Source organism: Trachinotus anak, unplaced genomic scaffold, assembly GCF_046630095.1.
Source record: "Trachinotus anak isolate AG129_WGS33_773 ecotype Australia unplaced genomic scaffold, CSIRO_AGI_Tana_v1 ptg000012l, whole genome shotgun sequence".
Lineage (NCBI taxonomy): Eukaryota > Metazoa > Chordata > Actinopteri > Carangiformes > Carangidae > Trachinotus > Trachinotus anak.
This window is the reverse complement of record NW_027273863.1, coordinates 12300001-12312831: the sequence shown is the minus strand read 5'-3', so window position 1 is coordinate 12312831 and position 12831 is coordinate 12300001. Positions and strand designations below refer to the sequence as shown.

At 43.2% G+C, this 12831-nt stretch overlaps 1 protein-coding gene across 2 annotated transcripts in view; it reads left to right on the top strand.

Annotated features, from left to right (window-relative positions):
* ece2a (endothelin converting enzyme 2a) overlaps positions 1 to 12831 on the top strand; it is a 73745-nt gene that overhangs the window by 28106 nt on the left and 32808 nt on the right. For both annotated transcript variants that reach the window (XM_071491922.1, XM_071491923.1), the window contains exon 3: positions 8123 to 8406. In XM_071491922.1, the coding sequence (XP_071348023.1) occupies positions 8123 to 8406 (284 nt within the window). The remainder of the gene's footprint in view (positions 1 to 8122; positions 8407 to 12831) is intronic.

Below are 12831 nucleotides of genomic sequence, written 5' to 3'. Positions count from 1 at the left end.
AGAGCTGCTTTTTTTTTTTCCTAACTTCATCTACATACAGTATGTCTGTAACTCTGCTGCGGGTGTTTCTGTCTACTGTTATGTGTGTGTACATAGTCACAGTACAGGTGAGGGGGATTAATCCCAGATTATAGGGGCCAGAGAAACGATTCCTGTGAATCTGATTGTACACACGTACTTTCACACACTCAGGGTTTCTTGCTGAATCATGACCTTCCTTTCTGCTGCTACACCACTGACTGACAGACAGATTAAAACACTGCCAGTCAAAGAGAACAAACAGTACAGGGGGAGTGTGGTTACACACACTCACACGCACACACACACACAGACACACACACACACACGGGCACCTGCTTTCTTTCTAGAACACCCTCATGGAAAAATAAATATTGATGCTTCAGCAACTGACTAAAGGTGGCTATAATGAATATCAAGGGGAGAGAGAGGGGAAAGCTGTTGACAGACACAGCTGTTAACACAAATGTGCAAGCAAACAGCCCTGGACAAGCTTCTCCAGTTCAGCATAACTCGTGTAGGTTGTATGACCTGACAAAGGCTGTGACAATATGGATTTTTCCATTGAGAGACCTGGTATTGGGTTTGCTCTTGTGGGGAAATACCAGTTTACACACACAATGTGAACGCCCCATTGTGTTAGATTTATGATACAGTTGGGATACACAGTGCTGTAGCCTATTGTGGACAACTGTGATCAGAGCCTGTGATGTGACGACAGTGCTGGGGATTTTCCATGTAACAATGAAAAGTGTCACGTACCTTGGTGATGTGCTTCAGGTTCTGTGTTAGTCTGCACAGTAGAAGAAAAAACCTGCATAAATAAAGGGAGGATATTGAATAGAGCACAATCCAGGCTAGGATGTGCATAAAACTTTCCTGGTTGAATCATTAGTATCAACAATGGGCAACTATGTTGGAAAATATGTGGTTCTTTGATTAAAACGTTCCAAGTTTGTGTAAAAAAAAAAAAAAAAACCCAGTGTATTTTTTAAAAGTTTAGGAAATGCTGATATAATCTGCACTTTAAATGAATTTAGCTGCAGTGATGAAATGTTTTGAATTTGCTGCCTCTTTCATATCAAACCTATGGAAAACAGAGGATTTCTCAGAAACAAGGTTGAAATCATGAAAACTAATGACCATAACTTAAAGGTGCTATTTGTAAGTTTTGCTATTGCTACATAGTCATCGTTAGCATTAACAGCTGTTTAGTCACCAGTCTAGAAGAAACAAGTTCAACATCAAACTTTATTCCTTTACTTGCCGAGAGCTGTCTCCAGCGGTGGACAGCAACACCAGTGTTAACTCTCAAATCACCAAAGTCAGGGGGATCCTATCCAGTGTGTAAATGTCTGTTCACAATTTCACACCAAAGTATCCAGTAGTTGTTGAGATATTTCAGTGAAAGTGGAGCAATGTGGATTAACTGACTGACCAACACACTGTACACTGACATTCCTAGAGTCATACTGCTACTGTGGCTAAAAAATGGCCACTGCAGGTTTAGAGTAAAATACTCCCAGAACTGGCATCTCCTGGTGGTGTGGTGTGGTGTGGTATTTGCTGTCACCAGATCAGAACTCTGTTGAACACCTATGGGATGTTTTAGAGCAGCTGTCCTCAGCTGCCATCACCAAAACACCACGTCTTTGTGGAAGAATGTTGCTCATCCAACTAGTCGAGTCAGTAGAAATTCAATTTCTCCTCCATGTGTATTTGTGACAGAGGACGCCATGATGTGATGATGAGTGTACTTTGATATGCTGTGTGGGGCGTTGATGGATCCAATGAGAGTTTTGTGCAGCTACTTCAGTGGGAAGAAAAGTAGGAGAGAGACAGATGTGGACACAATAGCTAGTAGACGTGCGGTATAAGCAGTGATCTCATTTATTGTTTCAAAGAAGGATCATTTGTTGTTGTTGTTGTCGTTGTCTCTGGTCACAACATCATCCTTTACAAGGACCTGATCTGCAGTGACACACCTGACTCATGCTGTGTGTGTGTGTGTGTGTGTGTGTGTGTGTGTGTGTGTGTGTGTCTGTCTGTGTGTGTGTGTGTGTGTGTGTGTGTGTGTGTGTGTGCGTGTGCGTGTGCGTGTGCGCACCTCTATTGGTTCTTCAGTTCCACAGTGAGGACAGGTCAAATTGCAGCATTCAGGTTCTCTACTACACGCTCTCTCTCTCTGTCTGTCTGTCTCTCTCTCTCTCTCTCTCTCTTCACTTCGCTCCTAGCTCGCCCACTTTGTCTGACAGCTTCATGTGCGTCCTCTATCCATTGGTCTTGATCTCCAGACTTTCACCACAGCATAGTAGGTTTTCTTGGCTGTTGTTTGAAAACCCCCCCACTAAGGACAGAGAGGGCTTTAAATGTAGACTGTGGTGCTGTAGCTTCCACAATGTTTGTTTGTTTGTTTTTTCCCGAGCTGATCGGGGGTGAGGCGTAAATCTCTCAGGTGTCCAATTTTCAAAAACTTCACATGCAACAATAGCTTATCTTGTGGTATTGTATAAATTCTGGCAGGGGAGGTAACAAAGCGTAAATAGTAATATAAAGAGAGTAGTGGGTGGCTTTCAGTAACTTAGTTCTGGCTAAAAAAAGAGAGAAAAGATGGCTCCCTCTCCTTGCTGCCATTTACTAAGCCCCCATTCCTGGTGCCTGTTGGTGTTTTGGATCTGAGAGAAGCTTTAGGCTGCATGCCACTACAGAGAGGCAGATTCATACAATGGAGTCCTTCCAAAAGTCCTCCATCACTCTCTCTTGCTCACACACACACACACACACACACACACACACAGGCTCACACTCCATCAAACAGTCACACTGTCACGGGCACACGCTTAATTATTCAGTCGCTAATTATCTCGCATACTCGGTTATGCAACTGAGGTTGCTTTTGTGAGTGGAGGGAAGAAGAGACTTCTGAGGAGAACTTGCCGGAAAAGCCGAGCTTTTTGAGAGAATTTCATCTGGCCCCGCTGCTGATGCAACTTCTCCGGAGCATCTGAAACTGCTTGAAAAACAGGAAAATAAAGAATGGCCATATGTAGTGAAGATGCAGAGATGATGTGAGAGAGACAACATGCACACACAATTAACTACGGAGCCAATTGTGTATTTAAATATCCCTTCATCACTGTAAATAGTTGCTAGTTTTGTCATGTCATGTATGTACACAATGTGATATAAAGACATTTAGAACAGGAGAGAGGATTTGGTGTGTATCTTTTGCGAGATGCTTAGCTCCATGGAGACGAGGCTGGTTAGTTCACCCAGTCATTCATCTCTTTTCCTTTTTCTCCTTTGGTTATACCTCCTCTGTCCTTTTCACCTTCATCTCCACCTTTCTCTCTCTTATCTTGCTCTAGTAGTTTTGTCAGAAAAGATTCTTCCTTTGCCCCTTTTATTACTGCCTGTGGATCCCTCCCTCTTCCAGTGTGTTAATCTTCCTCATTCCCTCCCCCTTCCTTCCTGAATATTCTCTGTCCTCTGTCTCAGCGTGAGGCCGAAACAAGCTGTAAGGCTCTGCCAGTCAGCACAACTCTCTAGAAAATTGTGAGAAACTCAGCTAAAAATGTTAAGACAGATCAATAAAGGGGCTGGTATGCTTCAAACAAACAAACATGCCCATTTCTCAACCTTTCTTTTCATTCCTCCATCTCTGCTTTGGTAAACAAAGGAGTGCAACAGAGTGCTTTTCAAGCTACTTAGTTTTCAGCATAAACCCATCTTAAGCATTTATACAGGTCAAACTACTTAAAGGCCACGAATGTGTGTAAATGTCCACAAAAACTTGTCATATAAACATTTCTGCCTAATTAATCAGATAACAGTGGACCATAACTTAGAGGGAAGATAACAAGAGATAATTGGTTAAAACAAGACCCAGTGGGACACCGTCTACTTTCATCATCGTCCTGGGTGCGCCCACACAAGCGCAGACACACGTGCAGGCTTCTTGTGATCTGACACGACCACTCACCGTCAAAGTTGACCACACGTTGTGCACAAAGCTGCATCAACATTAGCTCCAACATCTGTGAATACAATGTCCATTTTTATTTAAAGCAGTTTACACTTGCTGAACATGCAGGTGTCTGGTTTTTGTTTTGATGGGTAACATACCACATGCATGCATTCGTCAGCAGAGTACACTGACATGCAGCCACATGATGAATGTGCATGTACTTAGAGAATCACACACAAAAACTGGGCACTTTTCACCCGTTGACATTAACAGTAGATGCAGCTGAACTTTGTGAAGTGTCGCCATGGCATCAGTTTACCCCGGGCTAGCCCAAAAGCCTGCTAAGTGTTGGGAGGGGGGGGGGCCCTCAGTGTTGTTGCTCAAGCGCATGTGGACATCACCTTTCATCAGTGCTGGCCCCATCCATAATGTGTCTAAACCAATCTGGGATGCGAATGAATACCCTGCATGCCTCTGACATCATGGAGTTTCCACTGCTGCGCTCGGCTCACCTCAGAGATAGCAGCTTTGATATTTTACACTGCTGGCTCACTGGCAGGGGTTCCCCACCCACCACCCCTTCTGACCATAGATGGACTCTAGAGAGTCACTGTTTTTGTGGAGGGAGGTCATCCGATAGCTCAAAGGTCAAATCTCAAATGGTTTGTGTTGAGTAAGAGTGAACTTTAAACTATTGAAATTACTATAAAAGAACCTTACATCTTAGCTGACATGTTTGCTGTGGGAGGGGCTGAAGCTGTAGACGGAAATACGATGTGATTGCATTATTCTGGACGCCATTTTTGAACAAAGTATAAATGGAAATCCAGATGTTCTGACAGAGCAGCACTTTCTAGGTGTAAGAAAGCTTTAGTGAACATTTTATGTAATCATTAAAGAATAGTTTGGGTTTGTGCACACTCTGCTGTAACAATATCCCATATACTTGTGCTGCAAATAAGGTGAAATGAGGTGAGCACCCACGGTAGTCAGGCAGTCAGCTTGTGTTATTCTTTGTGGAAAATCACAAAATATCAGCAGGTGTCCATTAAAGTTTTAAAACTCAGATTTTTCTCTTAGGAGTTCTGCTATTTGTAAAACCATCTGTTGTGATCTTTTTATGACATGGGCTTTGTGGATTGCATTAAGAACAATCCCAGCCCTCCAGTTTAGGTGGAGAAATTTTGTCATTCAGGAAAATGCTGTTGTGTGGCCCTTTTCCTCATGTTCAGTGAGCCGGCCCTGTCTGAGCAGGAGAGAAACACTGTGTTATTCCAGTGGATTAGCTCAGAGGTTTCCTTCCCCGTGGTGTGTCTCCACAGCTTTGAGAGTCACATGTTAAGCTTTTTCCTTTCGTGAATATCAAAGGCTTTGTCAGGTCAGACATGCAATCTGATACCACTGTAGGACAGAGCATTTCTGACTCTGCCGGAAGGAACCACCTCCATGTTTGGACATCGTTCTGACCCAGCAGCCGGTCCGCTTCTTCTCCAGTTTTAAAAGATCTTGTTTGCGCAGAATTTGCTGTATAAATAGACACAGAGAGGCAAACATGACTAAGAAACAGTTTACACATGTCTCAAACAGATGACGGATGTTCACCACAGTTTGTTTTTGCAGATTTGTTATGAGTGGTATGATACTTTTTAAGACAAGGACTCAAATTTTCCATCACACATGCATACACTCAGAATGAGGTGATATGACACCTCTAACTTTAGTCTGCCGCTCTGGATGATCCCGTTAGGATGTGCTGTGAGTCCAGGCTCCAGTCTGGCCTGGTATCCTGAATAAACCTTTGTCACACAAACACACACAGTACATACACTCTGGGATCTACTCACAAACAAACAGATTGATATATGCACTGTACACCCTGTTAGAGCTCCTCTTTGGCTGTGTGTGTGTGTGTGTGTGTGCGTGCGTGCGTGCAGGCAGGTTGGTGAGCATTTGTGTGCGTGTATAAAGGTCATAGGTTGCGGGGGGCACCAGCTGATGTCACAGAACTAAAATGAGAGGAGTGCCCTTGGTGACAGCCTGGCAACTATAATTGTCGTGACAACCCCTAGGAATGAGCTGTCATGTGACACCCCTTCCTCAGAGTCGAGCGCATGGAAAAAGAAAACACACACATAGCTGTGTCAGCGGGGAGAACCCTTTGGAAACAATGTCTGGCGTGCCTGGGGATCTGAGAGGAGGGCGCAGGGCCGATTTAACCCACTCTGCGGAGCACCAAATGTGGGCATATACCGAGGCCACAGACCCTCATTTTGACTTGAAACTGGACGGTGGTTGCTAAATGATCATCTTTGTTCCCATGAAGGAGGATTTTTTATGATGTTTCTGACCTATATTTGAGTGGAAGGAATTTTCCTGTAACTCATATCTTGTTTGTCAGGTTGCCTTTCCTCCATATTTTCCAAAGTCGTTGCCTTGCTATTGGCACACGCAGAGTAAGATTAAAGTCATCTAAAATAACCTGTTGAGCCTGTGTAATTCAACTCCAACACATTCTCTCATATTCCAGCCGTCCATAAAGAAAGCGTTCAACTATTTAAGAGTGACAAGAGGCACTGACATATTTCCTCTCTTGTTTTGAAGCCAACGTCACCGGGAGAGCCATCAGGGGACGGCATGGCTCAAGTCTAAAATACACACAAACACACACAAACACACACACACATACTTTTGCATGCATTTGCACTCCGATATCACTGTGGGAACAGAGTTTTCACGCTGTACAATGTTTTAATGTATCTGTGGCTGCTTTTTTTTCCTTCTCCTCATCATTTTAATTCTGTTTTCATCAGTTTTTATCTCACATCTGCTGCCTTTCACTTGTCCACGTATGTCTGTATGTGTCACTGAAAGCCTGCTGCGATTGTACAACATGAGATTTCTACAGCGACACACACTCATCTAAATAGGTTACAAATGTGTTGTTGAGGCTGCTAACTGAATCAGTCTCACACACACACACACACGCACACACACACTAAAGCACACATACATGGAGCTTTTGCAGGCTGGTAATTAGTAGGAGCTGTAAGGTGATAACAAGCGCCAGCCACACGTTTGCAACAGAGGTGTCAATGCCAACGTGCTGCCGGAAGTCACAGCCCCACCTATCACACTTTCTCCCCCCTTTCCCAGGCGGCTACCCATAAACACAGATATACTGACACCCTCACACACACACACGCACACACACACACATACACGATTATATGACCATTTTGCAGGCGAACACACAAGAACCTCTACTGAACCAAATATGTGTATCAAGCAAGTTTGTATGCCTCCCTAACTCCTAGGCTTCCTCCCACTCCTATCTTTCCCTCTTTTCTTTTGCCTGTCTTCTCCACCCACTCCTCCTCCTCCTCCTCCATCTACACGATCTATGAGTCATCTGATCCAAAAGGTGAGATGCTGCATTCAGTGGATTATTTTCATCTTGTCCTGCTTCATGAGAGGTTATCTTCACTTTTCTTCAGTCTCCTTTATATCTGTGTGTGTGTGTGTGTGTATATATATATATATATATATATATATATATATATATATATATATATATATCTCCTCTGCTTTCATCCGTCTGTCACCTAGAGACGAGCTACAAGTTGAAACCATGTTGCTAGTGACAATTTGTTTGGAGTCTGAAATCATGTCAGAATAGGCTGCCCCACATCCCCACACCCACTAGATGCACTTTTCTGTGAGCCCCATATGGTCCTCTGGAGTGGGAGGTTTCCATCTCTGCTTGCTGGCGATTGAACAGCAGATTGATCAAGTAGACACTCTGTGTGTGTGTGTGTGTGTGTGTGTGTGTGTGTGTGTGTGTGTGTGTGTGTGTGTGCATGTGTGCATGTCTCAGTCTCATCAATGACAGGGGGTGGTCCCAGCCACAGCGGTCTTTGTTGTCATGATAGCAGCTAGCTGTTTAATCATATGCTGTCGCTGTCATGATCGTTTACTCATTCTGAAAAACACATTGTGGATTTGAGTCATCAGACATATTGGATTCAGTCTCCCCTCTCTCTTTTCTTCCTCTCCTGTTTCCTCCTTCCCGCCCCTTGTCTGTGCTTTCCTCTCCCAACATGCCCCGGGTTCACCGTTGTCTCCGTCTCCTCCCTTCAGGTTGTGGAAACAGCAGTATGAGCGGTGACATGTACAGCGCCGGCTACCACTCCATCACCAACATAGATTACTCCTCAGTGTGCATCAGCACAATGACCGCCAGATACAGCGACTGCCCGGGTATGACCTGGCATCAGATGGACGTGCGCCAGCTCTGCTTCCCTGGTACGTCCTTTGATGTCATCCTTGAGAAGGCCACGCTGGACGCCATCATGGTGGAGGAGAAGTCACCTTGGGAGGTGTCCCCTCAGACTGCCAGTTTCGTTCACCAAGCACTCACAGAGGTATCGTTAAAATCTGTGTATCCTCACTAGGGCTGAATGTTTAGTAGACTGAGAGCCTGGTATTTGCTGGGAATTCTCACCAATATCAATTCCATTTTTCATGATAAACAGCAACGGGATCCTGGGATTTTTAGCATAAACCCACTTGTGTCTCTGGGTGTTTGTATACAGAAAACTCTCTATAAATCTTTCTCCAAACCTCTCAAAGCTAAACACTGAAGTGCAACCTTCAAATACCAATTTTTTTCCCCTTTTCACTCCCCACACTGCTAACCCCAGATTACACTAAAGAGATCGAGATCCATCCTTCCCATGCGATCAGTCGGACAAATCAAAACTAGTAAAAGGAAAATGCTGAAAAAACAAAAGATGGTTGGTATCATGTTTTTTTCCAATATGAAAATAATATAGGGATTGGGATTTTACCATAAATATGACCACAATCTGACAAATATAAGAATTATGACAAAAAAAGAGAAATATCCATGTATTACACAATAATTATATGCAGTTCTGTTATAAGTTTATTTATGGTCAGAGATCCTGGTTCCAAGGGAAAAGGATGTTTTCCTGGAGTGTGATCATGGGAAAACATTCAACCTTCAACCTTAATCCTCACCTACTGTAGTACAGTGGTTCCTCTGCTAGCCTCACTGTTTTGCCCTTTACATATTACTGTATGATGGTTTATTGGTGAGACAGTTGTACTGTGAAGGGCCTGTGTTTGTCTTACACAGGCCTAAGATGGCTTCATTAGCTCTCAGCTCCAGTCACATTCACATCTTTGATATTTGGTTCAGTGCATTGATCTGAGCCTGGTCAGACCAAAAGAACCAAGATCTTGCTCCCAGTTTTGTGTGTTATAGTTTAGAATGAGTGTTACACACCTTTTACCTGATGAAACACCCAGCAACTTCCACTGTCTGGTTGACTTCTTTCAGTTTATGCAAACTAGGGCTGCACACATATAGCCAAAATGATGATCATGATTATATTTGATCAATATTGAGATTGTGTGACATTGCATGACATCTCAATTGCCCCCTAGTGGCTGGCTAATAGTTTAGAAAGCACTTGATTTGATGATTTAATTGTGGGTGGCTAAAATTGTGATCAAGATTAATATTCGATTAATTGTGCAGCCCAAATCTCTACACACCTATGAAGCTTTGAATGCTCTGCTGCAACAGGAGTTTATGTGTAAGTGACTTCTCCATGACAGTGAAGTCGATAATAGCGGCACTTTACATTTCCACTCACTTCATCCCCGCAGCCCATCAGTTGACTTACACGACGTCGAGTACCCTTCAGCTGCTGGCTGCAGCTCTAAACACCAGTGTGTCAGTGTGACAATGATGATGTTTTGGCCATTAGCCATGCTTGACCTTGACACACTAAGACAAGAGAACACCACTATCGACGAACGTAGGTGACTCCCGAGCTCTGAATGTGGAAGAATTACTCATGATGTCCTCACTGCCGCGTTCGGCGCGCCACTAAATGAGTTGTAATTCAAAGTTGAGCAGTAGTGGAAAAGGCCAGATTGTGTGAATCATTTTAATGGAAGCAGCTAGAGATGACTAAGTACAACTAACAGTAATGCAAATGTATACTGAACCAATACTGGACTTTTTACCAGAAACTCAGGTGAATATTCCACTGAAAGGTTGCCGTCACTAAGCTACCAGTGAAGTGTTTAGCTGATGGTTTGGATTTGGCATTAAGTAATGTGTGCGGGGGTCTTTGGCTTGGTGGCATTCAACAAGTTGAAGATTATACTTATTTTATCAGACACTTGGTCATCACATTCTATTATGTGATTGTCACTGTTGCCAAGAAGTGTCCTTCCTTCTTTGCTATTTGCATCATTTTCACCATGCAGGTATTCAAACTGTCGGTATTTCTTGAACAGCCCCTTTGATAAAATAGCTGGATTCGAGAACCTTCCAATTTTGTGCTTTTTAGTTAGTTACAGCCTGAATTCTGTGCTAGTTTGAATTCATTTGCCATTGAAATAGCTTTGTGCAGTCACTGGGTAAAATAGATGTCCCTTTGAAATAAAGGGATTTGCACGATGCATTGCATTTACTGTTTCCCTGAGAAAAGATGATGCCTGGAAAATGTTATCAGACCAAAGTATTTAAAGGATCTTTTGATCTCTCCCCAAATCAGCTCAGGTTTTAATGCTACAAGCTTAACGATAGACAAGCTCAACTCAGGACGTAAACAAAGGCTATATACTCTGCTGTATATGTGCCAGGTTTTTAAGGTCCACGTCTAACGATAGACACACACACACCGGCACACACAAAAAGTCGACAATGTCCCGGGTGTTTTCCTCTAACAGAAGGAGGTATTAAAGAAGGATCAGTGAGTGTGTTTGGGGGACAGATGGGAGGATTTGACTTCCCTTCAAAAGAAGTGAAGCTGAACTCACGAAGCAGCCCTGTTCGAAAGAGGGAATCGAGTTCCTTCTCACTCAGCATCACCTGCTTCTCTTCACACCATCTCTTCTTCTCACTTCTGCCTCTCCCTTCGTCTTCCTCTCATTTCCACTTTTGTTTCTCTCACCTGCTCCATGCTCAGGGCTGTGTGGAGACGGTAATGTGCGATTGTGTTCATATTGTCTTTTCTGTGTTGTGTGAGTGTTGTTCAATCCTTATGTGTGCAGATACCAGTGTGTGTACATGTGTGTGTAATCACCAAGAAGTCGATAGTCCTCTGCGCTGCTGTATTTTTGCTCTCTCTCTCTCTCTCTCTCTCTCTCTCTCTCTCTCTCTCTCTCTCTCTCTCTTGCTGTGGCTTGTATGGGTACAGCAGTCACGATTCCTGTTAATGTGTGGATGTATGTGTGTGTTTTGCAGGAATGTGGGAGGTGGGTACTTTCATTCCTTACAAGAAAACATTCTCACAAAATGGGTAAAAAAAAAAAGGGGGACAGACGGGGAGAGATAAGAGAGAGAAGGAAAGGCGAGAAAGAAGGAGAGAAAGTGAGAATGGCTCTGAAGAAGCGGGGAAATGGCCTGAGTGAAGGAGAGGGTGATGAGAGGGGAGGAGATCCCTGAAGAATCTTTTGTTAAATTCACACACAATGAAGGAGGGATTGAAGGAAAACTGCATGGCAGCGCAGGAGAAAGAGAAAGGGGGGGGGGGGCAGAAACCAAGACTGACAGAAAGCTAATGAGCAGTGCGCCAGTGTGAGACCGATGGAAAGAAGGTAGCAGAGGAGAGGGAGAGAGGAGGGAAAAAAAGTGGAGCGCTCTTTGATCTAAAATCTGCTTTGAGAGTGTTTCCTAACAAAACCAAACATATTGAGGTTGAAAAAAGAAAAAAACTTCACCTTGCTAGATTTTAATTTCATGTTTGCATGAAATGGAAAAAAACAAACATAAAATACATGTTGAGGTGTGTTAAGATAATAAGATGCAAAGGCAGAAACCTGCACAGAACAAACAGATCAAATGCAGCAAAACTCACAACTAAGAAAGCATCCTCACACAGTCATCGCTGGTTTGTACCAAAGACTCACATACTGTATATAGCACTGTGGTACAACACAAACAAATACAGTTTTATTTTAGTTGCTAACATGCACGCACATGCACACACACACACACACAAACAAAATCTCACAGTCGAGCCCGTGGTGCACTGAGGTGTGAAATTTATTTCACAGCCTGACACGCTCTGTGAATCACTCTTACTGTTGCTATGGCAACTCCTTCGTTGGATATCATCTCAGACTAACACTTTTAATTGCTAACCTTTAGTCCCGTTTAAAGAGGTAAAGACTAATCCTTGGGCTCGTGGAAAGAGCTAAGGGCTAGTTTTTCGGCCGTCTCGAAATGTTGAAGGTTATTTTTTCAGCCCTTTTGAAAGAAGTGAATATAAATCTGTGGTTGAAGGTGAAGCGTGGAGATTTTCTCTCTTTCCTTCTCCACTGGGCAGTTGAAGTGCAGAGTCAGCTGAAGAACAGTGTCCCTGGAGGAGTTGTTTTTTTTTGTTTTTTTTTTTTGAAGTGGAGATTGTTGATAATGCAGGCTCTGTAATTTTAGCCTAGTTCACAAGTTTGGTAATTCTGCATAGTGTTGGTGTATTAGTAAGAGGTTCTGAATTAAAGCCAAGTTGTTCTTCTGTGCAACAAGAAAAACTTTGCCTGAAGAGTTAAAAAACTTGTGGAAGGAGGTGTCGGTGAAGACCTTTTGTTTTCATAGTTTATTTCTGAAATCTAAACTTTGAACAAAGAAGCGTTTTACTTTGAGACAAGTGTTTTGGAGATTGTCTGTGTATGTTGAAAAGGTTAAAGAGCTTCTGAGGTCCTATGGTGACTTGCCCTGACAGATCAAATCAGACGTTGTCTTGAAAATCATTTGTCATGACCAATTCACAGTGGTAGTCAGACTTTAAATTATGCAGTAGGCCTGA